Source organism: Diplotaxodon limnothrissa, linkage group LG10 (genome assembly GCF_057381915.1).
Source record: "Diplotaxodon limnothrissa isolate DT_005_m linkage group LG10, D_limnothrissa_male_GT1.1, whole genome shotgun sequence".
NCBI classification, from domain to species: Eukaryota; Metazoa; Chordata; class Actinopteri; order Cichliformes; family Cichlidae; genus Diplotaxodon; species Diplotaxodon limnothrissa.
In genome coordinates this window covers 30,443,141-30,470,413 of record NC_140605.1, presented here as the reverse complement: position 1 = coordinate 30,470,413, position 27,273 = coordinate 30,443,141, and the positions used below count along the sequence as shown (strand labels likewise).

The 27,273-nt window shown below is 40.4% G+C and overlaps 1 protein-coding gene across 1 annotated transcript in view; it reads left to right on the top strand.

The window, feature by feature from the left end:
- tmem132e (transmembrane protein 132E) overlaps positions 1 to 27,273 on the top strand; it is a 425,465-nt gene that overhangs the window by 336,049 nt on the left and 62,143 nt on the right. Inside the window, exon 3 of the mRNA XM_085364711.1 lies at positions 18,188 to 18,328. Within this exon, the coding sequence (XP_085220837.1) occupies positions 18,188 to 18,328 (141 nt within the window). The remainder of the gene's footprint in view (positions 1 to 18,187; positions 18,329 to 27,273) is intronic.

Here is a 27,273-nt window from a genome sequence, read left to right as displayed (position 1 = left end):
ACACTGCATTTCCCAAATTCGGTCACCTGTCAAACGTGTCAAAATGTCACATGGCTGAGCCAATTACTGTCACATTTTCATTTTCTTTTATTTATTGATCATCCTTTATATATTCTATAGACCGTACCTTTAGGTCGTCTGTCAAGCCACTGCACTTAAACTCTACGCCACATTTTTCGCCTTCATTCTAAATAAAACATACATAGGAAATATATTTTTTCCTATGTATGAAATGCAGTCCTCTCATATTCGAAACTCCCATTTCTCAAAGCAAACATTTCCTCCTCCTGTCAGTCTTCATGAGCTCCCTAATCAACTTATTTGGAAGCCCCCCAAGAAAAAAAAAATTAGGTGGTGTCTAGTTCTTGTTTGCTTTGCCACTGCAGAGTCAATAAGTTCCCACCTCATCAAATGTTGCCGCTCTGCCAGTGGATATGCACAAGGTGTCCTTTAGTGCTGGTTTTGATGCACTGGCCACAGCAGTATTGGACAGCAAGAGATAACAGTAATCTTCTGAAAAGCAAAAAAAAAAAAGTCACATCACTTTGCACTCGCTCCTTGATTTTTCCTGCTGTTTACGATGACACACAAACTATACAAACGATACTATTTAGTTAAATTTTTGTAAAAATTTGTTATTTTGCAAAAAGAAAAGCCCTTACCAACAATAATTCTGCATGTTGGAAAATCATGCTTGGCTACTGTGTTTGGGGAAGTGAAGCCGAGCAGTGATTTGCAACCGTCTGCATGTCACTACACGTGAGTTATACCCGTCTCATTATCGCCATAACCCAGTGCATCACAGCACCAACAGCAGCGGACAAGATTCCAAGTATTTTATATCCAGGATATGTGAACAGACCAGAAATATATATTCTTTCCTGTTCATTCTTTTTTTAAAAACGCTTTATGTAAAGGCTGAATGGTTAGTGAAAAATGAAAAAGCTTTGATACAGTTGAACTTAAAACTGTAATACAATAGTGTTTTAAATTGTGACTTAAAAGTGGCTCAATGAGGTTTCAAAAAGCAGCAAGAAAGCTTTTTCTAGTTTTATAAAAACATGTCAAGCTGAAGCCGAAAGTTTGTGCACAGCAGAGTATGTAATTGAATTACATGTCATTGGACACATAAAAGCACCACAGCCACAACAGGCCAAGGACAGATAAAAAATATGCACTTATTTTGAATTATGCATACCTTCATGGAATGGAAATTTGTTGTGTATGCAGTAGCACAAGTGGCAAAGTTGTCTGCAAAGTGCCCCCTCAGAGGAACTAATGGAGCTTCTGCCTCCAGATGAGTGAGTGTGTAGGGGGGCAGGGGGGTCTATGGTGGCCAAATTTAGCAGTTGAGAAGAGGCCCCGTTTCTGCTTTAATGCAAAAGGGAGTGCAGCTAATGCCTCCGAGACATTCGAGTGCTGACATTTTAGTTGTTTATTTACTTCTCTGTCTTCATCTGTGCATCGCTAAAGGGACAGCCGCGAAGTCTGACTCTATCCAACGGGGTTTCGTTCACCAATGGTGGCGGCACGAGCGTTCCGTGGGCTGTTGTCACACCATCGGTGATCAAATGTTTGTTTACCATGTCCCACTCGGCAGCATAACACGCCACTTGCGAATGCCAAATACCAGAGTCCAATCTGTCTGGAGCTGGCAGACGGAGAGGAAGGTCTTGACAGGGAATTGTATCAGCCCTCGGTGAAATTCAATAACCAGAGCTGGGAGTTTGAGACACAGAAAACATTGGGTTGTGACATCACCACAGTGATGTCCATCGGGCCACATGAAATTCGGCAATCCCTCATTTACCCTGTGACACTGCAGTAAATCGTGTTATTATTTCAAATAGGAATGATGATTAAACTGCAAAAAGCAAGACAGTAATAAACTCATCCTTTAAGAGAGCACCATAGCAACGCATTATGAAGTTTCCTTTTCAGTTCCAATTCATATGAAGTCTCAGCTGAACAGGGAATAAAATAACCCTACCCATGTGGTGTAATATGTCATCATCAGTCATGACATTTTTAAAATATCTTACCACATTTTTCAGCAGTGATTTTTAATTTGGTAAGATGAAAGCGTTACAGGCCTGGTTTAAAAGGCGCTGCTTTTATGTTTGATATTCAAAAAAAAAGTTTCATCAGTGGAGCGGTATTTACAAAGCCAATACAAAAATAAAAGAGCTGTACAAGATTGAATTCCCAACTATGCTCACAGCTTAAACTGCTTTACAACACACCTACGCTTTAGTTAAGATTTTATTTTTAAATGGAACATTTCACAGGCTTGCTGTTCTCTCGTATGAAAGAAGTTACTACGTGCCACATCAATGGTTGTTCTTGTTGACGTATGTTTTCACATAGAAAGATTGTGACTGTAAAGAAATGGCTGTAGTTTATGGTTTAGGCTTGTGAGGTGAAGTAGGAGCACCTCTTTCATTCAAAGCCATAGTGGGGGGGATGGGTCTGCAACCAGTTGGTGTTGAATCCAGTATAGAGAAAAAGGGTCCTCTCCCAGTGCACATGTCTGTTACACATGTTTGGGCAGCCTTTGACTGTGATGAAGAAACAGATTATGCCCGTGTTCAGGCATGAAGTATCACAATATACTTAATTTTCTGCTTCTCTGCTCCCTAAGGTCTTGTGACCTTTCTTTCACTCACAGCAAGCCACAAGCTGTAACATCTGCTCTTAAGTAATAACTTCACAGGGCAGAAAACAGATTTAAGATTTTACCATCTTGTTGTGATTGTAGACTACCTGCTGGGTATGATGGATTTATATTATCATTTGGATTGTGAGATTTCTTCATTTGAAGAACTTGTGATGTTATTTATTTAAGAAGTGACCCAAATCTTCAGTTTATTCATTCTAATAGTATACAGAGCTTACGTTGTTCCAAAAAAAAAAGAAATAAAAATCAGTCAGACAGTCAGAACCACGATAGTAAAAGGAAGGCTTTATTTCTGTCTGTCAGAATTTATATATATATATATATATATATATATATATATATATATATATATATATATATATATGCAGGAAGATGGCAAATGTGAAATGAATGGAGTCAAGCACAGCATGACAAGAAGGAGCCGAGGCAGAGTTGTGTTGCAAAGCAGCTTGCAGATGCAAATGAAATGACATTTGCCAATTGGATTTATTGAAGATTAGCTGAAGTATCAGTATGCTCGATTCTTACTTTGAAAGTAGCGTGGCCACTTGAGATCCTTCGAGTGTCAGAGATAAGATTAGATTCACAACACGCTCTCACTCCCAAACTGTAAGATTTTACGCTAGGTGACAAATCATCTTTATGTTACGCTTCCGGACACCCAACACGTCCTTATATTACGAGATCGGAAAAATTAGGAAACATGAAAACCGCTTGGAATGAATCTACACATGTACGTTTATTTGACTTAAATCGCTTTGGAAAACACTATCTAACCTCATTAAAGTGGTGGTTAATGTTAGGGATAAGGTTATGGATAGGGCTAGGGCTGGAATACATGGCTGGAGCGTCCGTTATTGCAGGACCATCGTTCAACTGGATTTCATCTGCAACCCATCGACCGCCTTGGGACGTGACAAATCGCCTCGGGCGTGAGAATGGTCTGAGCTTCGAAATTTGAAATTTGTTAATCTGTGGCTAGAAACACTAAATGCACCTTTAAAAAAAGTGTGAGCATCCAGCTGTTTCAAAGAACTGACCCTTTGGAAAAGAAGCTATAAATATAATTTTTATAAATATGCATTTTTTTGAAGGAACAAATTTCACATTTGATATCCCTTTCTTATTCTTTCCTATTGTAGCCAGCATTTCCAAATGCTCAAATGATGACTGGAGCTACTGTCATGACAAAAGTTACAAGACTGAGAGGACTTAATCGCTGATAGATGTTGTAGTTGGATCTTTGCTGTAATTATCTAGCTTACTCGTCTCTTCTTTTAGAATGTGGCTTTATTTTTTGTGTTAATTAGCAGAGTACAGCGAGCTGGAACAAAGCACTGCTGATGTAACCTGAAAAACAAGCACTTATTGCTGGATTTTGGTTTGTTTGTTATGTTTAAGGAAAATTTGGGAGTGTTTAATAACAAGGAATGCTCTGTTGTTAACTAAACGTCATATTTATCACCGTGCTGCATTACTCATTTTCACATGGAGGAAATGAATCGGCTCAGTGTGTGCGAACAAGCAGCTGTGGTTTCAAATTTGTATCTGCTTGGTGATATTTCCCCAGTTTCTGAAGATTTTTGAAGACTCCCATTAAAAAAGTCTGTCCCTGGCAGGTTTCACACTCCCGTCTGGCTTTCCAGCTGTGTGTGAGAAAATCTCAAAGCTGTTTACTAGTGAACACAGACAGCAATGGATATCAAAGTGTTTGAGATGATTGATAAGATTATTGCATGTGTTCCAAGAGTGAAGCTATGATTGTCACTTGAGAGTTGCGGTGAATAGTAAGGGAAGCTCTACAGTGCCAGAGAAATTTGCAAGTGGTTATTGACATTTTTAGGGAGTTAAAGGTAAATCCCGCCTGGAGCAGCCTGTGGACATATCACTTATAAAGTTGTTGTCTAATTATTCCAAGGGGATATTTGGTGATCTTACATCATGTGTGGGGTTTGCTTCTGGATAGGCAGGTAACCTCGAGGTGTACAAGTTTTTTGGTAGGTTCTAAAACGTCTGTTTTTGGCAAATACTGGCATCCTCGCAAGTACGTGTAACTAGTGCAATTAAAGTTTTAATGTGAGGCAAACAGACTGTGCAAAAAGTTTGAGTCTGTAATCATTCTGACAGTTTTTATACTACAGCATATTCATTCATGACAGTATGCATTATTATTAGGATGTAACTTTAAGTTTTTCTGCAGGAGATCCACAAATAAATAAATAAATAAACATACGAAGAATGTACATTGCATAGAAATGTATTCGATCACATGTAATTAACACAAGAAAATGCTAATATTTTATAAATTTGTTAAAAACTAAATCAAACAAACAAACAAATACTGAATTTTTATGCCCAAATTTGACACACATTTAATCAAGCATAGTCCTCAACCACTCAAACAATTTTTCTGTTCAAGAATGTAGCTTAAAAAATCCAGTTTAGCATCTTAATCAAATAATTAGATGCCTTGTTACCAGTTTTAAGGGCAGTTGTGGCATAAACCTTGGGTTGTTTGTTATAGTATGTTTGTTATGTAACCTGTAACTGAGAGATCTACCGTATACGTGAGAACACTGACAAATACAGTTGACTTGGATATGACAACCTCATAGATTATGCTAGCTAGCAAACCTTTGCTCTGATTAGCTCTGGCTAATATTGTAGATCGCAAACCTTAGTTATACATTTACACCTTTTATTGCTGTGTGAAATCGTCGCTGTTTAACATAACATGAGTTCAAATGAGACCTGGCAGCTGCGAAGCTACAGTAGGATATTGTAGGCTCTTGTCACGGTCTTAGCTTAGTCTGCCATTATGCTAATGCTGCTTATTTTATGCTAGGTATCAAACAACAAAGGAAACAATGAGTAACAAAATATGAATTGATTCCATCCCACATTTAATCCAGTTCTTTAAAATTGCCGTCACTACATATTCTGATGATGTGAAATGTATGTAGGTCAATATTTCTTCAGGGGGAAAAATGTGGTACTGAACATATTGTTGAACATGTGGGTTGTTATAGCGATTAAAAGTAGGCATCTTTCAAATCAGTACTGTGTTATCATTAAGGCACTGTGCATTTCAAAGCACAGAAGTCTCTTGTTTTCTATGTACACCCACACACCAGCAGCCTTTTAAGCACATTAACTCTCGACAACACATGTTGGTATATGTTTTTGTGCCGTATGTCAATGATAGGAAGAATTTTATCATGTTTGCACATCCCTGCTGTAGCCACACAACTTCCTTTGTCTGATTTGTGCTGAATTAACCTTTTTACAAAGAACAGTCAGATTCAAGTAGGCTGATCTCTAGGCTCCTCCGTTAAAATTGGATGTCACTGTAGAGATTTAAAGAGCGCCTAAAAATGCATTTTTCTTAAAATCCGTCTCATTATGCTGTAGAAGAAATTCCGCTTTTGTGACTTCTCTGCCCGTGGGGACATTTTGTTCAAATGTCTTCAATAAATACTCTTTAAGAGGGCCATTAAAGAAAAATTAAAGACTTGCGAACTATGATTTAATCCCGGTTTGCATATTTTATTTATTAACATCAGCCAGTTTGAATAAATTGCAGTGTGTGGCAAGGAAGTTGACATGATTTCTGCAGCGAGGGTCATGAAGACATCGGCCTCCAAAACTCTTAAGCACACAATTGATGCAATGCAAAGCAAGCTGCAAAGAAGTACAAAATAATGAGGAGAAGGGATACATTTGTATTTGCAGTGCCTTTTAATCATGAACAAGATTAACTACACAGATACTGATGAATGCATGAACATCTACAGAAACAGAATGATGATAGAATTTTTGTATTTAAATATGCAAATTATATTTACATGCTAATTTATAGAGCAGGGCGATATGGCCAAAAATATTTATCACGATATATATTTGAAAATTTGCGATAACGATATAACCGACGATATAATTGATGCGAGACAAAATACAACTCCACAACATTACTAGCGCAAAAAGACAACCTTCCATTTATTTTCACTTAAACAAGAAGCTGGTTTTTATGTACATTAAAGCTTTATAAAAAATGTAACAGTGCAAATGCAAATTCCTTGCTGAAAGTTTAACCAAAAGGCATTTCCACTAGAAATGGGCTGACATATCCTGAGCATAACCATGTATAATATCCACTGAAGTTAAAAAAAGGTGCTTTGCAACATTAAACTGCAGTGTGCAGTACGCATTTTTCGGACCATAAGGTGCACGGGATTATAAGGCACATTAAGCGAAACAAAGCAGTCAGATAAATCAAACTTTATTAAACTCCTTCTTGCTTCCTCCACTTCTGTACCATTGATTCATTAATGTTGAATTCTCTGGCAGCTGCTCTATTCCCATGTTGTTGCAGTATATTAATGACTAACCTCGTATTGTGGATGGATTATCTCAGTTGTTCTCCTGACTGAAGTTTGGTCCGTTTACAGCATCCTGCCATGCGATTGCATTTGTCTCTAACCATGAAGAACCTTCACGTTAACTTTTATAAGTGGAAAAGTGTTAGTGTTCGTCCTCCAGCTTCACTGTTTATGTTATGCTAACATAGCTTTGTCTCTAGCGATCACGTAGTACATCATTATATACCAGCTAGCCCAACTTCAGTAACCCTACAAACGTCACTGCTGTTTAGTTTCCTGTCTTCATTTATGTTGGAAGTGATAGCAGAGCTGTACGTTTGAATTTTTTCAGAAATCTCTCAGTCAGAACATGCTATATCATGTTTAGGTAACTAGCGAAACTAGCGAGCTAACTTCCGCTAGCTTCCTGCTAACTTCTAACTCCGTTAAATGTAATAACTTTTGTTTTCATGGATGCCTGGAAGTTAAACTTTATAGTTACACCTGGTAAAGCAGCAATGCTGATCGTTTTATTAAAGATGAAAGAATTTAGACAGTTTTTAACTCTTAAGTGATGCTGCAGTGTTGTTTGACCTGAAGAATTCGGAGTTTAGGACCCAGATTACTCCCAGATTTAAGAGCATCTTAGTCCGACAAATATGACAATAACAACGGCCGCTTGCATGTTCTGCAAAAAAATGTGCTTTGTTGTGTATCTGACGGACAAACACCAAACCAGTTCCACATCACGGAAGTTGCACCATTTTTACAAACCAATTCTGGTTCATCTGTTTCACTCAACAATCGGCCATGTGCGTATGAAAACAAAGGCACTGCGCATGCGCGTTTTACTCCCATTCTATCGCGATATTTCATTTTCCTATCGTTGCCTAACATTATACCGGTATTACCGTGAACGGTATAATATGGCCCAGCCCTACTAATTTACATACATCGCCAAAACAGATGTCTTGATATTGGCTAAATCCGCATTCAAAATTCTTCATTCTTTGTATTTTTTTGACATATTAGAGTCAATTCTACATTTTTTTAAAATCACTACTTGAATTAAAGAAAAAAAAATGTCTGAAAATGCATTTTCAGACAAAATATCTAAACGCTGTGTTCTCATATTGGAACAATGCATTTGGGCTTTTCTGCACTTTATATTTCTTTATGCTAGTTAAAAAAAAAAGATAAAAGAAAAGTACCACTTTCTTGATCCAGCTAATCCCAAATGTACCGTATTTTCACGACCATAAGGCGCACTGTGCTAAAAGGCGCAGTCTCAGTTATGTGTGCCCTTACTGTATTTAACACACACATAAGGCGCACTGGACCATAGGGCGCATACAAGTACCGTATGCGTATTTAAAAATAAAGCGGGAGCAAACCTGAGTTCGGTACCTTACTCACATTTTTATTACCAGTAATCGTCATCATCAACAACACACAAGCATACAAGTGTGCGTATTTAAAAATAAAGCAGGAGCAAAACAAAGTTTGGTACTCACATTTTTATCATCAATCAAACCCATCGAAGTCCTCATCCTCTGTGTCTGAATTGAACAGCTGCGCTAAATCTCCATCAAACATGCCAGGTTCACTTTCTTCACTGTCAGAGTCACTTTCCGTGCCGTGCGGCTCCTCGGAAATGATGCCGGCTTTTGCGAAAGCTCGAACAACAGTGCCAGCAGACATGTTAGCCCAAGCATCTACAATCCATTCGCAAATTGTGGCGTAACTCGCCCGGCGCTGCCTTCCACTCTTAGTGAAACTGTGGTCTCCATCGGTCATCCATCGCTCCCAGGCCGCTCGCAGCCTTACTTTGAACGGGCGGTTCACACCGATGTCCAGCGGTTGGAGTTCCTTTGTCAGGCCTCCCGGAATGACAGCAAGCTCACAGTTCATTTGTTTCATTAGTTTTTTCACATCGGCTGTGAGATGGGCACGCATAGAGTCACAGATTAAGAGCGATGGTGATGCGTGGAAAAAACCACCTGGTCTCCTTACATACACCTCCCTCAGCCACTCTTTCATCATTTCCTCATCCATCCAGCCCTTTTCATTTGCCTTAATGATGATTCCTGCTGGAAACTTCTCTTTAGGCAAAGTCTTTCTCTTAAAAATCACCATAGGCGGCAGCTTCTGTCCATTAGCATGGCAGTCAAGCACAACAGTAAAAGAAGACTTTTCGTGCCCCGTTGTGCGTATCGCTACCGTGCTGGTCCCCTTCTTCTCCACAGTGTGACTCACCGGGATGTCAAAAGTGAGCGGGACCTCGTCCATGTTTGTGATGTGGCTGGGCTGGATGTTTTTGTCGCCGATGTGTTTGCTGCAGTAGGAGCGGAAGATGGCCAGCTTTTCCTTATAATCCGCTGGAAGTTGCTGCGCTACCGTAGTCCTGGTCCGGATGGAAAAATGGCACCGTTTCATAAAAAGTGAAAGTGAAACTGCTTTTAGCCGAATGGTGACCGTCGAAACGCTTCTCCCGCTCGTTCTTTGCTCGATGATCCACCGCTCGAGTCTTTCCTCCAACTCGGGCCACCTCGCCTTATGTCCGCGGAAACTCAGCTGCGTTTTCTTGACCTGCCGGAGCTTGTTTTCCAGCTTCCTCCATTTGCGAACCATCGATTCGTTAATCTTAAATTCTCTCGCCGCTGCTCGATTTCCATGTTCCTCCGCGTAGCTGATGGCCTTCAGTTTAAACTGTGCTTCATAAGCGTGTCTCGTTGCCATTTTCAGGGTTGCGCCCACACTTCACCCTTTAGCGTTCTCATGGTGTTCTCTACTAAGTCCTCCTTACAACACACAGGGCGCACTGCGCTATAGGGCGCGCCGTACTTTTTGAAGAAAATCTAAGACTTTTAAGTGCGCCTTATGGTCGTGAAAATACGGTACTCCGTTTATCTGGGATTGTCACTAGCAGTACACCCAGCCTGAGGCTTGGTTTGTGCCGCCTCCTGGAATCAAATCGAGGGTCTTTTGTTTACATGGCAAATGTGTTAACCTCCACATCAGGGGTCCAGCTAATCCCAAATGGCTAGGAGAAATAAAAAATGCATCCCATACAAGAGCTCAACTCTCAGGAGGTTAAATAAATTTTTATTTTTACACATATGCAGATGTCTCCAATGCTGTAGTGTTTAACACATCCGATTCACACATGCAGAGCTGTAACGACACCAAGTGACAAGGGAGCAACCGAAAGTAGCAGTATGTACCACAAATATTGTGTACCTTGGGCGTTTTCTTTTCTTTAGTCTGAAAGATGGCATATTGGAGGAAAACTAGTCCAAAATCTCAGAACACACCACATCATGTTTTTCCCCATCATGGCTTACGTTAGCCCCTGCTTAGGTCATTGTGGTATCTGTGTGTTGTGGTCATTTCAATCTTCAGGACAGCGCTCACTATACCCCCGAACACAAGTCAGATTTGATAACTCCCAGGAGATCTTACAGGCAGCTCAGAAATCCAGCTTGGAATGTGTTTACCAAAAGCTCTCCTGTTTAGCAGTCCGTCAGCCATCTCGAAGTCTAATAGGTGTTGCCATGGCAGAAGGCATCTGTGTGGAATGAGTAAGTAATAGCTCTGTCTTAACTGAAGTGGCTCACACTGCCTCTCCACTTTCCCTGTGTAGGAGCAGCAGCAGGGCTCACGCAGATTCTCAGAATTTGGGTGTGCACTATTGCTGGTTACTGCCTTGCAGCTTTTCCATTTGTAATGCTCTTTCATTAATCAGCATTAACACCGTTCCACAGGGAGCCTGATTCATGTGGTGCTCCCGTGGGTAGTGCTTCATCTCCTCTCATTTGTGGTGCAAAAATGAAGCAAAGTCCGTGAAAAGGACTGTCTGATGAAAAACATCGATACAGCACAATATGCAGGCTTTCTCATAAGGTGATTAATATGTAGTGGCTTTTATACGCTGTTGGTGAGTGTAGGTTATGAATACAAATACGAGTATTACACGTCAGGGTTGCATCCTTACTAGGAAATGCGCTGGAAATGGGTCTGCTGTACAATAATCTGTAATTATCGTCCTTTATGATCAGTATCTTTACAAGCTCTGCTAATAAAGTAGCAACTGGGTCACCTCATTTAGAGAGCGTCAGAGGGTATTATGCCTCCCCGTTTCAGCTCACATCAAAGGCAACACACCCGATCAGGATGGTTTCTTAAACGTTACATATTTCTGTTTCATCTCCCCTTGACGCACCGTGTCTGATAATTACTGTATTTTCTCTAATGTGTGAGATTTGATGAAAGAACAAAATATGAGCTGCAATAGCAAGAAATATTGTTTTGAAACAGAGTGTAAAATACACCGTCTTTGATGCAAGAATTAATACAGCGCTTTCTTGTAGTTCAGTAATTACAGCATCTGTCAATATTGCATCTCGCATGCTCGTGAATCATTATTCTTTATACAACCCTTCCCACACACAGTGACTCACAACAAACACGAAAAAAGTAAAGTATCATTTTTTTCAAGATACATTTTTCAAATATATACTTTATATAATCTTGACTTAAGATCTACTTACTAGCTTTCTCCCAGCTTTCACCCTTAGATGTTATCAGTGATCGGACATGCTGAAGTGCAGAAAGCCATGCCTGACCTTGGCTTCTGTGGAGGTGAGCATGTGAAAAACAAGAACATGTAGTCTGTAGTTTGAAGCAGAGCCTGGATTGTACAAAAAAGAGTGATCTCAGGCAAAGTGTTGCAAATTCAGATGTCCTGGAAAAAGCCTCACCCTGTTACGTTTTTGTACCTCGGTCGAACCAAACTTAACCACAGAGAATGCGAACCAGAAAATGGTAGTATGAAAGATTTTGTAAGGGTTTTGTAAGATCACAAACGCAGTGTTTGCAGAGTGGTGGCAGTAGTTTGAATCTTTCTCAAACTGCTGGCAACCACTGCAGCTTGCTAGCCAACAATACAGTCACTATCCGGTCGTTAAGTCTGACGTCACTAGCCGTGTCTGGGCCTAAACTCCGCTGCAGGTCCATATATCAAACAATCACTATGGCATTACTGAGAGTTGAAAAACTGTCTAAAGTTTTTCAACTTTAATAAAATGATCAGCATTCTGCTCTACCAGGTGTAACAATTGAGTTTAACATCCAGGCATCCATGAAAACGGAATTTATGACATTTAACGGAGTTGGAAGTTAGCAGGAAGTTAGCTCGCTAGCTTCTATCTAAATACAATATAGCATGTCCTGACTGCGGGGTTTTGGAAACAAATTAAAACGTACAGCTCTGTTATCACTTCCAACATAAATGAAGACAGAAAACTAAACAGCAGTGACATTTGTAGGGTTACTGAAGTTTGGCTAGCTGTAGCTAATGATGTGCTACGTGACCGCTAGCGACACAGCTATGTTAGCATAATATAAACATGCCAACTTTTTTTCCACTCGATAAAAGTTACCGTGAGTGTTCTCGGTGGTCAGGAACAAATGTAATTGCATGGCAGGATGCTGTAAAAGGACCAAACTTCAGCCAGGAGAACAACTGAGATAATCCATCCACAATACGAGGTTAGTCATTCATATACTGCTGCATGGGCTGGGCTGTAGTTACATCCTAAGGTTTTAAAAACTGAGCTTAAATAAATGATTAGCGGTAATAAAAGCCGAGGGAGGTCAACAGTGATCACTGACTGTTTTAGGAGCTTTTTGAGATTAAATAGAAGAAAATACATAACATTAAACATGTTAACAACCCAAAAGCCATATTAAACGCAGACTACTTTAGGCCCGGAAGTAGGATTCGTCACGTCATCACTTAACGACCGGATTGGGTATTCAATACAACCCCATTGTGGGTCTTTGTAGACATGTGACCACAAACCGGGTAACATTAAAAGTCATTTTGTCCATCACCAGTCATGGGGATGATGTGGGATCAATAAGGCCCCAGTCATACAAGCTGAGAGACTGGTCATTAACCATCTGGGAACCACTGTTCTTGAGGGAAAAGGGAGTATTCCCCATATGGTTGTGAGTGGTTCCTGGAGGTTAACGGCAGCCACTGGAAAAATAATTGCTAAAGTCCCAGTTACACAGACTGGTCAGTAATCTCCATTTTTCCCCAGTGACCCGCCTGTCGCTGGGAATACACATTTTCCCTTGTGACTGGTGGTTGCCAGATGGTCATTGACAGGTCGGAAGTGTGTGAATAAGGCCTTAGTGAATGCCTAGCAGATAGCTCCTGACAAAGGCTGCCTGTGCCGACATGTTAGTCAAAGCAGTCAAAACCCGTAATCATCCATAACTTGAAACATCAATATAGTTTAAACAGTTTTAAAAAAACAAACAACAGTCATCATGAGCGGGAAACTGGATATAGTGAACAGAACTGTTTGTACAAGTCTGCAAACATGTTTCTTTGTGCTCTGAAGTTGGAGATTTTGACATGGGAGTCTAAGGGCTTTGAGATTGGGCCACAGTTGGATTTAATGAAATTAGTTCAAACATTTAAATAACTTTTATGTATTTAAAACCATTAAAGATAAAAGATAATCACTGTAATTAGTTTAATACTATAAGAAGAAAGACATTTTCTGCATGGGCTGTGCCCCTATTCTGGTTAAAGAGGGAGGAACTTCAGCTGGAAGTCAGTTGCTTTCACAAATCATGGATGAGTGGTCGATGCAATGAGCGCAGGTTGGTGAAGCAAATGGAAATACCTCAGTGGGACTTCAGAATTTTTATCTGTCAGAGAAATAGATGCAATGATCTGATAGATGTTGCAGGGGCCTCAAACTTTCAAATGGAAATGAGACACTTGGGAGAAAAATATGATTTGGGTAATGCTTTCATGGAGTCTGTCCAGAAAGAGATGTTTGTCAGAGTGATGTCATGATGAGAAGAGGAAAAACAACAGTATGTTTCTGTAAACACGGGAACAATCATAAAGATCACCAGAATTTTACTTTAACAGGAGAGCAGCAAGTGGCAGTAACAGAGTCCTAAGCAGAGTGACAACCAGGGTTTTAATAGTTTTGCAATTTTCATTAGTTTTTATTTTTATTTAGTTTTGACTTCAGATTTTCAATTTTATATCAGTTTTAATTAGTTTTTACCAATTGTTTGCTAGTTTAGTTTAGTTTTTATTTTTTTGAAAATCCTTAGTTTCAGTTATAGTTATAGTTGTGTTTGCAAAAATTAAGTGTAACAAAATCCCAGTTTCATCATATCAGTCATTCTCTTCTGCTTATCCTTGGGTATGTTGCTATTCCAGCTACCATACCCTGCACCCTGGACAGGTCGGCTGTCTGTCGCAGGGCTAACACGCAGAGACAGAAAACTCACATTCCCACCTATGGGTTCTTTAAACAAATAAATAAATAAAGGCAGATGAACAACCATTGATACCAGGCAACTATAAAATGTATATCTTGGCCCCAATGAGACTATTAACTCTTGCAGCACCGGGTGTTCGTAATTTTGGTTCAAGTGAATTGATAAACTTTTTGAAGGCAATTGACTCACACAGTTATGTAGATATCCCAGTCCTGTTGTCTCCGGATGCATCACGCTGCCTTGCCTGGGGTTAGCTTCTGTTTTCTGGGGATGAGGGTTGAGTGTGCTCCCTTACCTTCTCAAGGTAAGCTAGGTTAGCCTTCTTGTGTGAGCTTTTCAAGTACACTTTAAGGTTTGTGGGATTTTTTTCCCCTTGAGAAATGTCCCTCATAATTTGTCTCTTTCCACTACAAGACACTTGCTTTATCCAAAACACAGTCATATTCAAAGTAATCCCAAATTGGACTCTGGCGCTTTCTCCCGACTTTTACTGACATGATTCTGCGCGTGGACGGAGCAGCAACACAGACGACTCGACTAACGTACTGCCACCTGCTGACATAATGAGACACAGCAAGAAAAAAATCTGGAAACTAAACTTCATTTTGACCCTTGACTATTGTATGACACGCACACATCAATGAAAACTAAACACATTTTTTCTATAAATTCAGTTAATTTTAGTTAGTTTTGTGAACACTCATTACAGTTTTAGTTAGTTTTCCTTTTTTTTTATTTTTTATTTCCGTTAACGAAAATGTTTTTTCACTTCTAGTTTTCGTTATTTCGTTAGTTTTCGTTAACGATAATAACCTTGGTGACAACCTCCTAAAACTACATAATAATATTACATCGTTATTTATTCTTTTTCACAGAATACAAAGTATTTTCCGAGCATATGCAGGCACATTTTCAAAGTAGACTAACATAGTAATGAATAGTCTAGAAGACATAAAGCACAGAAGCAAAAGCCAAAAGCATTAATAATTCACTTCTGTCTTGTGTTTCATGAAAATGAAACCATCAGATCAATAATCTGTAGTGGCTGCATTTGTCTAAGAATGAGCTCTGGATTTTTTCCATGTTACATCATTTGGGGCATGGCTCTGTGGTCAAATAACCAGAAATCACAATAACTGGGAAGACAAAAGCTTCTTTAAAAAGAAATAACAACTAAAAAATTCTCTCTGTAAACACTTTAATGAAATATATCGGTAAATTCAAAGGTGTCTGCTATCAGACAGTGGTATTTTGTAACAACTCGCTAGAAAATGTAAAAATGTCGCCCAAAAAGGTTACCAATAGCACGAGAAACCAGGTGATCTCAACAACTGATGGGTAAAGTATGACTAGAAAAAGGTCTTAGGAGCTTAGAAACAAAGTGACTTCTTTAAGTTTTGTAAAGATGTTTCGCTCATCCAAGAGGCTTCTTCAGTTCTAAAGCCAAATAGTGGAGAGTCCCGGTATTTAAACCCTAGTGGGGGCTGTACCTTAAGAGACTTGTTGACCCTCTATTATTAAACATGTGCTTCATCACATGAGCTAAGGTGTGAAAAAAGCGTGGGTCATTATCACCAGTGGTTTTGAGTGAAACCACTGTGAGACCTTGCTCCACCCAATGTGATTTATTGAGGTTACCTGATGCAAGATGTGAGTGGGAGTTGAGGAGCCTGGGAAGGGATCTCAAAAGTGGATTGTAGGTGCAGACAGTTAGTATCGTAAGCCGTCCCCTTTGCTCAAAGATGTTCACAGTGGACATAGACGGCCTCTTTCACGTCTCTTTTAAACCATCTGTCCAAAATGTGAACACTGGCATCCTCAATAGAGTGACCTTTAACCTTTAAGTGCAGATGTACAGCTGCATTTTGTCCTGTCTTATATACAGGCCTGATTTGACACTGGTGACACTATTGAAGGCAGGCTATACAATTTTAGGTTTAGTTTGGTGAGACGAAAAAGGAAGTGAAACCACAGGAGTCCCACTTAAGTAAGTAAGAACAGGAAATCAGGACAGCATGCAAAACAGAGGGAGAGAAAAACAAGGAAACACATGAGACAAGCAAAATGGAAACATTACAACAACAAAAAAAAGAAAGGCTGTCTGTTAAACCAAAACAAGAATCAAATCTTGGGGAAAAAAACACACCAATGGCTGCATCAGGAGCAATTTTGTGTTTCCGTTGTTGCCTAAAGACATGCAGAGCAGGGGAGCTGTGGATTAAACCATCAAAATACCTTCCAATTAGTGTGCAGTCTGCTCTAACTCCTGGGCCGCGGACCATCCTGAAAGAGCATGTTGTCATTTAAAAGCAATCCTGACTGCACAGACACACTCACTTTTATTTTATCACGGATCATCTTTCAGCATTAAGCAAAGCATAAATCTGCTGCTGCAACTGGAAATCATATTACTTCAAATATTTATGAACTAAATTTAAATACTGCAGGACTTATGTATACTTCAAATCACAACATTTTACTGGAGAAAAGGGAAACAACTGTGTCGCATGTTATTGTAGCTTTACTATACCATAAAATTCAAGAGTTCTACCCATTTATGTAGCTATTTATGTGTTTACTGCGTTAACTATTTCGTCTCTCATCCCTTTTTTTCTTCTTTTGGTGTTAGTTGTTGCTCCGGCAAGCACGCACAATCCTTGAGCAGATGTTGGGGCATGTTTTTGTATAGCTGCAGCGTGCTACAGCTTTATGCATTTGCATAGTCTTATTTTGTATGCATCTATAGCCTCTGCACATCTGGTTCACTGTGTATAAAATCTCTGCAGATAATGCAGCGTTATGAATGTATATAGAAGTGCATGCACGTGCAGATTGGTTGGTGCAGCCATGCGTACATGACTGTATGTGTGGATGAGTAGGATTGCGGATGTAGATGTTTGGAAGATGCACACATACAGTATGTGCATTACATTTACTGTTATTACTTCTTTGGCCCTTGGGTTATTATGTAGAATAGTTTTGGAGATGGGGGAGAGAATGGTTTTATTTACAGAACTATGTAAAGTTCTACAATATTTATCAAGTGAACTGTTGTGCATGTACGTGTAAATATTATAAATAGTCTTAAAAATATCTGAATTCATTTTAAAGCCAAACGGGGGCAGTAAAACACTGCAGTGTTCACAACACTCCACTCAGTACACTTTAGGGTCTGGCCTTTTTAATGTGAATACCTGAAATTTTAAGAGGTAGCAGGGAGTATGTTTGGTTTCCAGGTTCAAACATTCTTCCTTGTTGCAGTGTCCTGGAGCAACAAACAAGCCAAAATAAATAAATAAAAAATCATCTCAAGGACTCGTGCTGGTAACCTTGACCTATCTATAAAGTGTGTTCTCCCTGAAGAGCTAAGGGCTAAGGAAGGGAGATTGCACATGAGACTCAATCAACAGTTTTTAGGAATTTTAAAGGTGGCTTATTTTGTTTTAATGTAAAATGCAGTTCAGTAAAAGCTCAATGGTGTGTATGAACTTTCTCAAAAAGCAGGTGAACCGAAGCTTGTGGCTTTCAGGTGTTAATTCGAAATGAATATCCAGTGGGTTCAGTAAAAAGCTTTGTAGATCTGATTTTGCAGAGAGTGTAAGTGAGCACTCTGACCTGAAGTGCTCCTACCTTTCTGCTCTCATGTATCACTGCACTGTCATCTTCATTCATCTTTGTTATTGATTCATCTGTGGAATTGCTTTTGCCATGATGCAATCCAGGGAGGAGGCCTGTAGCACAGAGAGGGTATCCACCTCTGACCTTGCACATAAATCATCCCCCTTAATAAAATTGACCTCCTCTATTATTTTTTCTCTCTCGCCATTTCCTGCAGGGTCAAAGCTAAAAAGGGGGTAAACCTGCTCCAAACCAACTCGAAGAGCCCCCAGTGGAAGGTTGAATGGGAGGTACAGTCTGGCGCCAAGCATTCCATCACCACCATCGATGTGAACAAGAACAAAGCAGTCAAGCAGGGGTAAGTCAACAGCCCTGGGCCTAAACACACTGGGTCTGTCTAACCAACTACTGCCGCTGCAGCTGTTGATTTCTGCTCCTGCTCCAGCTACACAGAGACGGTGGTACTTGTCTTCCTTAACTATGGACAAAAGATCTATTTTCCTTTGACTAATCAGTCATAGTTACCTGATGAAAGGCAGCTTCTAAAAGCATATGCTCAGACAGAAGATAAAACACACCATTGTCCCAGTGACTAAAGCACCCTCTGCCTTATAGGCCAAAGTTAAATGAATGAAGATATTATCTGCTTAGTCTCACTACATCTGCCGTCAATTTAGTTTACGTGGAAAGATGAGGTAGATGATTGTGACTGCTGGCATTAAAATACCTTTGAGATTAGATCTTGTCTGAGAGCAGTAATTACACCTCAGGCTTCTCAAAAGAGTAAAAACACCACCCAGTCGTGGTCCTGTGGTGTCTGACGGGATAGTAATGGACTCTGTGTGGCCAGATTCTATGGTAAATGCAACTTGGTAAATAAAGTAGAGCTGCAAAGAGATTTGCAAGCTTAATGCAGTCTAAACTGCATACAGCTTAATGCATTCGTTAGCATGCGTTTAGGAACAGCCTAATTGATTTGACCGGTAAATGGAGGTGAACCGTGTACGGGATGCTCCGATAACTTTTCTTCCACGCACTTAAAGGTCCGATTTACCGAAAACAATTCAAACTACAGTATGAAATGAGGCCCTGCAAAGAGGATTTGCTGGTTTGTTTTAGTGCCTGCGCGGTGTGTTCCTCTGTCTCAGTACAACAGAGGTAATAAGTAATTAAGCTGAAATTTGATACTCCAGTCAATGAAATGCTATAATTAAAAAGCTCAACAGGATCTTGTTCATAAGCGATGATAAAATGGAACGTCAGGTGGATTGGTGCGTACAGGCCAGCAGTAATGGAGGGATTGCACTAGATCAGGCTGGTAGGGAGAAGGGAACTGAGCTGAAATTAAGAGGTTTCAATTAGATTAATGTTTTAACACCAGAGCCCCAAACATTACAAAACTGCTGGGGGGGTCATTCTGACCCCGCCCTGCAAGAACAGAAGCAAAGCCAGAGAAGAAATCATTTCTTAAAGAAATTAAGTTGTTAGAAATATGTGAGATTAAGTTTTAGGGCTTTTATTATTTTTACAAATGATTTCGTTACAGTTCAGAAAGGTAAAACTTATTTTAGCATCCACTAATAACGGGTACAGCAAACAATATAATAACTAACACATCTGAATAATTCAATTATTGCAGATGAAGAACATTATGAAAAAGCTAAAAATGAATTTTACATAAGGTGTGGCAGGCCTATTAGTTACGCTAATATAAAGGAAGTATTAAAAACAGAGAGCTTGCAGTGAGCCAGACTGAACCAGTCGGTGGCTGCATTTTAAACCACAGGAGGCTACAACAAAATAACAAGCACGTTTTAATAGATCTATCATTGTGAAAGTAGAACAGTGAGAGTTTATGATGTCATCCACCTCCTCTAACAACAGACCTCATTCAGCGTCCATGTTGTTCCTCCCCAATCTGCAGCCCTCTGCCTCATCAGCTCTGCTCCTCAGGCCTGGGTGCCCTGCTCCAGATTTCACCTTTTACTCGTTCAGATTAGCTCCCCCCCCCAAAGGTCCCCCCCCCCAACTTCTCTCCAAACCCAGCAACCCACCCAGCCCTCCGTGCATCCATCATTGACTCTGATCCAGACCAAATATATAACAAAATAAGAGGAAAATAATACAACTCAAATTTGTTACAGGCAAGTGAACAAAGATCCGAATCATATGCAATAACAGATAATTAGAAGAGCAACATCAAAAGCAGTCACATTGGCGAATTTTTCAGTCCTTTGAAATGGACTCAAAATCCCCCCCATCATGAGTCATCATGAGCTCTGGGTGGTAATTGAAATGTATCTGTTGGATAGCCGGGCTCAGCCTTAGAAATAAGATGTGGATGATGTTCACAGTGAAGACAGTGTACCAAAAGGCACTAGCTGAGGCGGTTTGGACATGTGATTAGGATCCCGCATAGGTGCCTTTTCCAGGAGGTTTCAGGCACGCCCAGCAGAGCTGGGAGGAGATTCCAGGGTAGACCCAGAATACACTGAAGGGACTATATCATCCTCCCTGGGAGTGTCTCAGGATTCCCCAGGAGAGGCTCTAGGAAAATGTTGCTGAGGAGAAGATCTAGAATATCCTTCTTAGCCCGATGAAAGGAAAATGAAAGGAAGGAAGGTCATCATTTCTTTGGTGTTATGGTTCTAATGGAATGCATTGGCAGTAGAGATTCTGGGTTTTTACAGAGTAATCTTTAAAAACTGTCCAGGAGAAATGCTTTAAAATAAACCTAAAAATCTATTTGCCTCATTATTGTTTTATTGGTAAAAAAATAAAAGCAAAAAATCTGAGCAAATGCACAAATATGTTTAATTGCTATTAACGTTGGGTGCACACACCCTGTAAACAGGTGCTTCCACAATAACACAGTGAACATCCATTATGGGGCTTTACAAGAGTGCAGTTCTCCCAGCCTGCGAGCTTGATCCACTGAGGGAAAGCAACTAAAAATTAGCAACTATAAATCACGTTATGTGATGTGTTCAATTTATTAAGACCTGAAGGACTGGGAGCTTGGCTAGAGACGTTAGCAACTGCTGGTCTATATATTGGCATCCCTGCGGAGTCCTGATGGTTGGGAGGAGGAAAAGAGCAGCAAGGAAGAAAACAGAATAACCTCACCTGAGAAAGAGGTCCACCATTTCTCTCTTGTTTATTCCTTAGCGCCTCCTTAGCGACAGCCGTCCTTGCTATATTTAGTGACCCGTGTCATGTAGTCTTTGCTACCCTGTCACCATGTAAGATAAGATAAGATAAGATAGAACTTTATTAATCCCTCGGGTGGGTTCCTCTGGGAAATTCGACTTCCAAAAAAGCAAAGCACCGACAGAAGTTACAGAGTTATACACACACACATATATATAAATACAGAGACAATATAAATAAAATATACAAAGGGGATAAATAGAATAAATAGGAATAAAAATAAAAATACAAGTGAATTGCACATTTCAAGTATTGAGTCTATTGCACCGTTGACTATTTACAAAAGTATTGCACAAAAGGTATTGCACAGTGAGGTGAAGAGGCACTACAGCTTAGTTGTTCCCTCCTTTGTCCTCCTGTTTCCCCTCCCTCTCCCCTCCAGAGAGGAGTTAAACAGTCTGATGGCGTGTGGGACAAAGGAGTTTTTAAGTCTGTTAGTTCTTGTCTTTGGGAGAAGCAACCTGTCACTGAACAGACTGTGGGAAATGTCCAGTTGGGGGTCAAGCATGGACAGAAAAAAAGTGTGTCACACTGCATTTTCTCAAAAACCAAGTCAATTGAGTGGCCACCTAGAGCAAAACCAGCAAACAATGAGCCTCTAAAGTCAAGCAGTGGAGTCGGGGATTCATGCCTCATTCCCATAAAATCGATTGAACATGAGCTTGAAATCCGTTTTATATAAAAGGCGCCCACGCCATGCTGAAAACTGTTGTGAAATTCATTCACATTGCTTATATTTGGGGTTGTGATTTTTTTACGATGGTATTTCCAGACAGTTCGAACACTAAATTGAACTCGAAATTACTGATATGCTTTATTAATTATGTACTTTGTGACACTGGCAAATTATTTGTATTCCCAAAGTCTTTACATGTCTTTAAAAATGATCGAAGAGTTAAAAAAAAATAAGAGTAAACAAAAATAACTCTCAAGTCAATCAAAGCCAGTATCTATCTATCTCTCTCTCTCTCTCTCTCTCTCTCTCTCTCTCTCTCTCTCTCTCTCTCTCTCTCTCTCTCTCTCTATATATATATATATATATATATATATATATATATATATACACATCTCTCTATCTCTCTATCTCTACATATATATGTATATATATATATACATACACTGAACAAAAATATAAACGCAACACTTTTGTTTTTGCTCCCATTCCCCATGGGATGGACGTAGAGACCTAAAATTCATTCCAGATACACAATATAACCATCCCTCCCAAACAGTGGTCACAAATCAGTCCAAATGTGTGGTAGTGGGCACATCTGCTATATTGAGATAATCCATCCCACCTCACAGGTGTGCCACATCAGGATGCTGATCTGACATCATGAGTAGTGCACAGGTGTACCTCAGACTGCCCACAACAAAAGGCCACCCTGGAATGTGCAGTTTTGTCTCACAGCAAAATGCCACAGATGCCACAAGCAATGAGGGAGCGTGCAATTGGCATGCTGACAGCAGGAATGTCAACCAGATCTGTCGCCCGTGCATTGAATGTTCATTTCTCAACCATAAGCCGTCTCCACAGGCGTTTCCGAGAATATGGCAGCACATCCAACCGGCCTCACAACCGCAGACCTCGTGTAACCACACCAGCCCAGGACCTCCACATCCAGCAGGTTCACCTCCAAGATCGTCTGAGACCAGCCACCCAGACAGCTGCTGGAACAATTGGTTTGCACAACCAAACAATTTCTGCACAAACTGTCAGAAACCGTCTCAGGGACGCTCAACTGCATGCCCGTCGTCCTCATCGGGGTCTTGACCTGACTCCAGCTCGTCGCCGTAACAGACTTGTGTGGGCAAATGCTCACATTCGATGGCGTCTGGCACGTTGGAGAGGTGTGCGCTTCACGGATGAATCATGGTTCACATTGTTCAGGGCAGATGGCAGCTGAGAATGTCCCAGTTCTTGCATGTTCGGGATGTGCTTGACCGGCGTATACGACAGCGTGTACCAGTTCCCACGAATATCCAACAACCTCGCACAGCCATTGAAGTGGAGTGGACCAACATTCCACAGGCCACAATTGACAATCTGATAGACTCCATGCGACGATGTGTTGCACTGCATGAGGCAAATGGTGGTCACACCAGATACTGACCGGTTCTGGGTCCCCAGATCCCCAATAGCGCAAAAAACTGCACATTCCAGGGTGGCCTTTTGTTGTGGGCAGTCTGAGGTACACCTGTGCACTACTCATGATGTCAGATCAGCATCCTGATGTGGCACACCTGTGAGGTGGGATGGATTATCTCAATATAGCAGATGTGCCCACTACCACACATTTGGACTGATTTGTGACCACTGTTTGGGAGGGATGGTTATATTGTGTATCTGGAATGAATTTTAGGTCTCTACGTCCATCCCATGGGGAATGGGAGCAAAAACAAAAGTGTTGCGTTTATATTTTTGTTCAGTGTATATAAACACCCAGCACGCCCCTGCGGGCAGTTTATCCTTCAAGCTCGGGTCCTCTACCAGAGGCCTGGGAGCTTGAGGGTCCTGCGCAGTATCTTAGCTGTTCCCAGGACTGCGCTCTTCTGGACAGAGATCTCCGATGTTATTCCCGGGATCTGCTGGAGCCACTCGCCTAGCTTGGGAGTCACCGCACCGAGTGCTCCGATTACCACGGGGACCACCGTTACCTTCACCCTCCACATCCTCTTGAGCTCTTCTCTGAGCCCTTGGTATTTCTCCAGCTTCTCGTGTTCCTTCTTCCTGATATTGCTGACATATATGTATATATATGTATATATATACATATATGTATATATATATACATATATATACATATATGTATATATATATATACATATATATACTAGGGGTGCAACGATACACAAAATTCACGGTTCGGTTCGGTTCGATACTTTGGTGTCACGGTTCGATATTTTTTCGATACAAAAAAATGTTCATGCCTTTTTAATTTGTCATTTATTAAAATTATAAATATATATTTTAACTCAAAAGTACAGTTTTTAAATTTAACCCTAACCCTTGTGCGCGTTTTTTATTTTGACAGCGAATGCGCACCTGCGGACCACTTATGTGCACCCCTGGTTATTTAGCTCGTCATATTGCAGCCACAGAAATTCTTTTGTCCATGAAACCATAAAGCTGCACTTTCTTTTTGCCTTATAGTCTGATTTGTCATAACTTCTCCGTTTTGTGGTAAGCTTTTCTTTGGCTGTCACTTCTTCACCCCGACCTGTCTTATTTGGCTCAGCAGAACTGAAATGCTTTTACACACGCACTCACATAAGCTCAGCGATTCTCTGCGCGATCAACCTCTCACATGTTTAAGCTTGCTGCGGGAGATTTCACTTGTCATGTTTGCATAGTAAGCTAACGATTAATAAGACGATGTCAGAGGATTTGGTGCACAAATTATCATCACTCACAGATCAGTGCTGTCGCTCTCTATACACAGTTCGCACGATTGCAAAGTGAAAGCAAAAAAACAAGCGCAAATTCAAACGCGATTTCAATATGTCACATATTGACAGTGGCTCACCGATGCCAATGACATAATTACCCAGCTACATTTCTGAAAGAATGCAAAAGCATTGACATATATTTTTCCTACAATAGCCCGACGGGCAGGGCAGAGAGATTTTTGTAGCCCGACTGGAAAGATCGCTAGCTCCGGGACGTCGGGCTAGCGATTTTGCAAGCCCTGTATCTGATTGAGGAATCACTCATCTTTGGAAAAGAGAGTTTATTACAGAGAAATGTCTCTTTCCAAAATAAAAGCTATACTATCCGCTTCTTCTGGGCTATATTCTCAGCAGCATAAGGAGAATCATGTGCTAACAGCTGTCTAAATGACTCGGCTAAAGTTAGTAGCATGCTTGTTGTTTTTGTCTTTGCACTAGGATGATGTCGGCGTAAATGTGCAGTCATATTCGTTGTGTTCCCACTAGTGCTTTCAGGTTAATCTCGTTGAAATGACTTTAACGCCACAACACGGCAAATCTCCGTTAACGAGCTACCGCCGATCGCTCCGTGCATGGGGCTAGACTGCCAACACGTTAACGAGCTAACTGCGCTAGCACACTAGTTCACACCAATGTAATTAAGCATTGCATGGCACATCCAACATACTGTTTTACTTTAGTCCATGACTCGCTTACCTTCAGGGTCATACGTCACATGAAAACCAAAATAATTCCAAACGCCAGATCTGAATGAGGGTGGGGGAGGTCCATCTTGCAAGGAGAGCTTAACTTCTGTCTCGCTAGCTTGCCCTGCGCTCTTCCTCCTGACTATGCTGTCTGTGTTGAGCGCTCAGTGGATCTGTGCTCGACAGTGCAGCCTAGGCGGAGTAGTCGAACGCAGATTCACTGAGCGCTCAACACAGACAGCATCGTCAGAAGGAAAGTTGATAAAATAAATTACAAATGTTGTATTGTTCGATACATATGCGTACCGAACCGAAAGCACTGTATCAAACGGTTCAATATCGATACGAATATCGTTGCACCCCTAATATATACATATATGTGTATATATATGTATATATATACATATATGTATATATATACATATATATATATATATATATATATATATGTGTATATATGTATGTATATGTATATGTATATATCAAACTGTTGGCTTGTTTGCCATTTTCACAAATGTGGCAAAGCCGCTTTGGCTTTTTTTTCTTTTATGTTACTACTGGGCAGCATGACTCATACAGAAATTCAGGAAATTTGAATACACAAGTCGTTCTATCTTGAGACAGAAATAGCATTTTGACAGTGATTGCTCTTAATCTAGGAGGACAAAGATTTGAGATTCAGCCCTGATAATCAGCCTGTCTGTCTGCTGGAGTTGGCATGTTTCCCCTGGGTCAGAGTTAGCTTTCTCTTTATGCTCTTGTTTCCTCCAGCAGTCCAAAGACATGCGTGTTAGGCCACAGTGACAGAGGCTTAGATGGACCAGTCAATGACCCACAGGTAATCGCCAGTCACTAGGGAAAAGTATGTATTCTGCAACCAGCTGGGGAATAGCTATTGGAGGTTACTGATAGTCATTAGCGTGAATTTGATTCAAATAAGCAGAAGATGCTGCACCAAAACTCTCCTTGGCTGGTTGCTGCAGTTGCCAATAGGTGGCATGGAACACACTCTCTGAAGAAGTAAGTAAATGTGACTGGTCTCTATGTCTGTCTAACCGGAGCCTAATCTAGTGATTGCAAGTGGTTGTCAACTCCTGTGCCCATCATAGTGCCATAGGTTGGACCACTTGTAACCTGTGAAAGCAGAGATTCACCATACCTCCCTACAACAAGTGATCAAGAAAGTGAATGAGATCTAATAACCATTATTACAGTGGTCTAAATTATGTCTTAATTTGCAGCTGTGCTGAACTTGGGTCAACTAACCCAAACTAGTAAAAGATGTCTATTAGTGAGACAGAAAACAGCATTTTCTCATTTAATTTAGTATTGACTACTCTAAAGTAAATGGATGTATTACATGTTTAGTTGCAAAAATACAACTAAATTGGCATTACTTCTTTCATTCTGACAAAAACAAACTGACAAATGTTGCCATACAACCTGGTTACATGTATTTTAATGGCGTCTTTTGGGAATGACTTATCACGCCCACATTTCTTTAAGCAATCTTTTTTTATTCTATTCTGTTATGACTAAAGGAAGTCTGCTCCTTCCTCTTTTTACTTCTTTGAGCTAAATCATGAAAGTAGGTGAAAATTTCTTACATTTTAAGCAAGACTCTATGTGCAGAAGCCTAAGACTCAAAGACTTTACAGTAATGAGCCCAAAAATACATGAATACTCAAGACAGTTCTTTCCCTAATCACCCAATTAAATGTGGTAATAGGGAGAAATCTATTCTGTTTTCTAAGTTCAATAATTGTTCTTGTTCATATGTTTTGTTTTTTTGGTTACCACTAAGCAAGTCACCAGTCTCAGTCAGACACATGCACAAACACGCACTCTGCTAAAAACACAAGCATACACACAGCAGCATCATTTTGCATCTCATTGGCGAACACATCTGAGCACCAATTCGGTTTGAACATCTGGTTTTGTTTACTCAAAATTACCT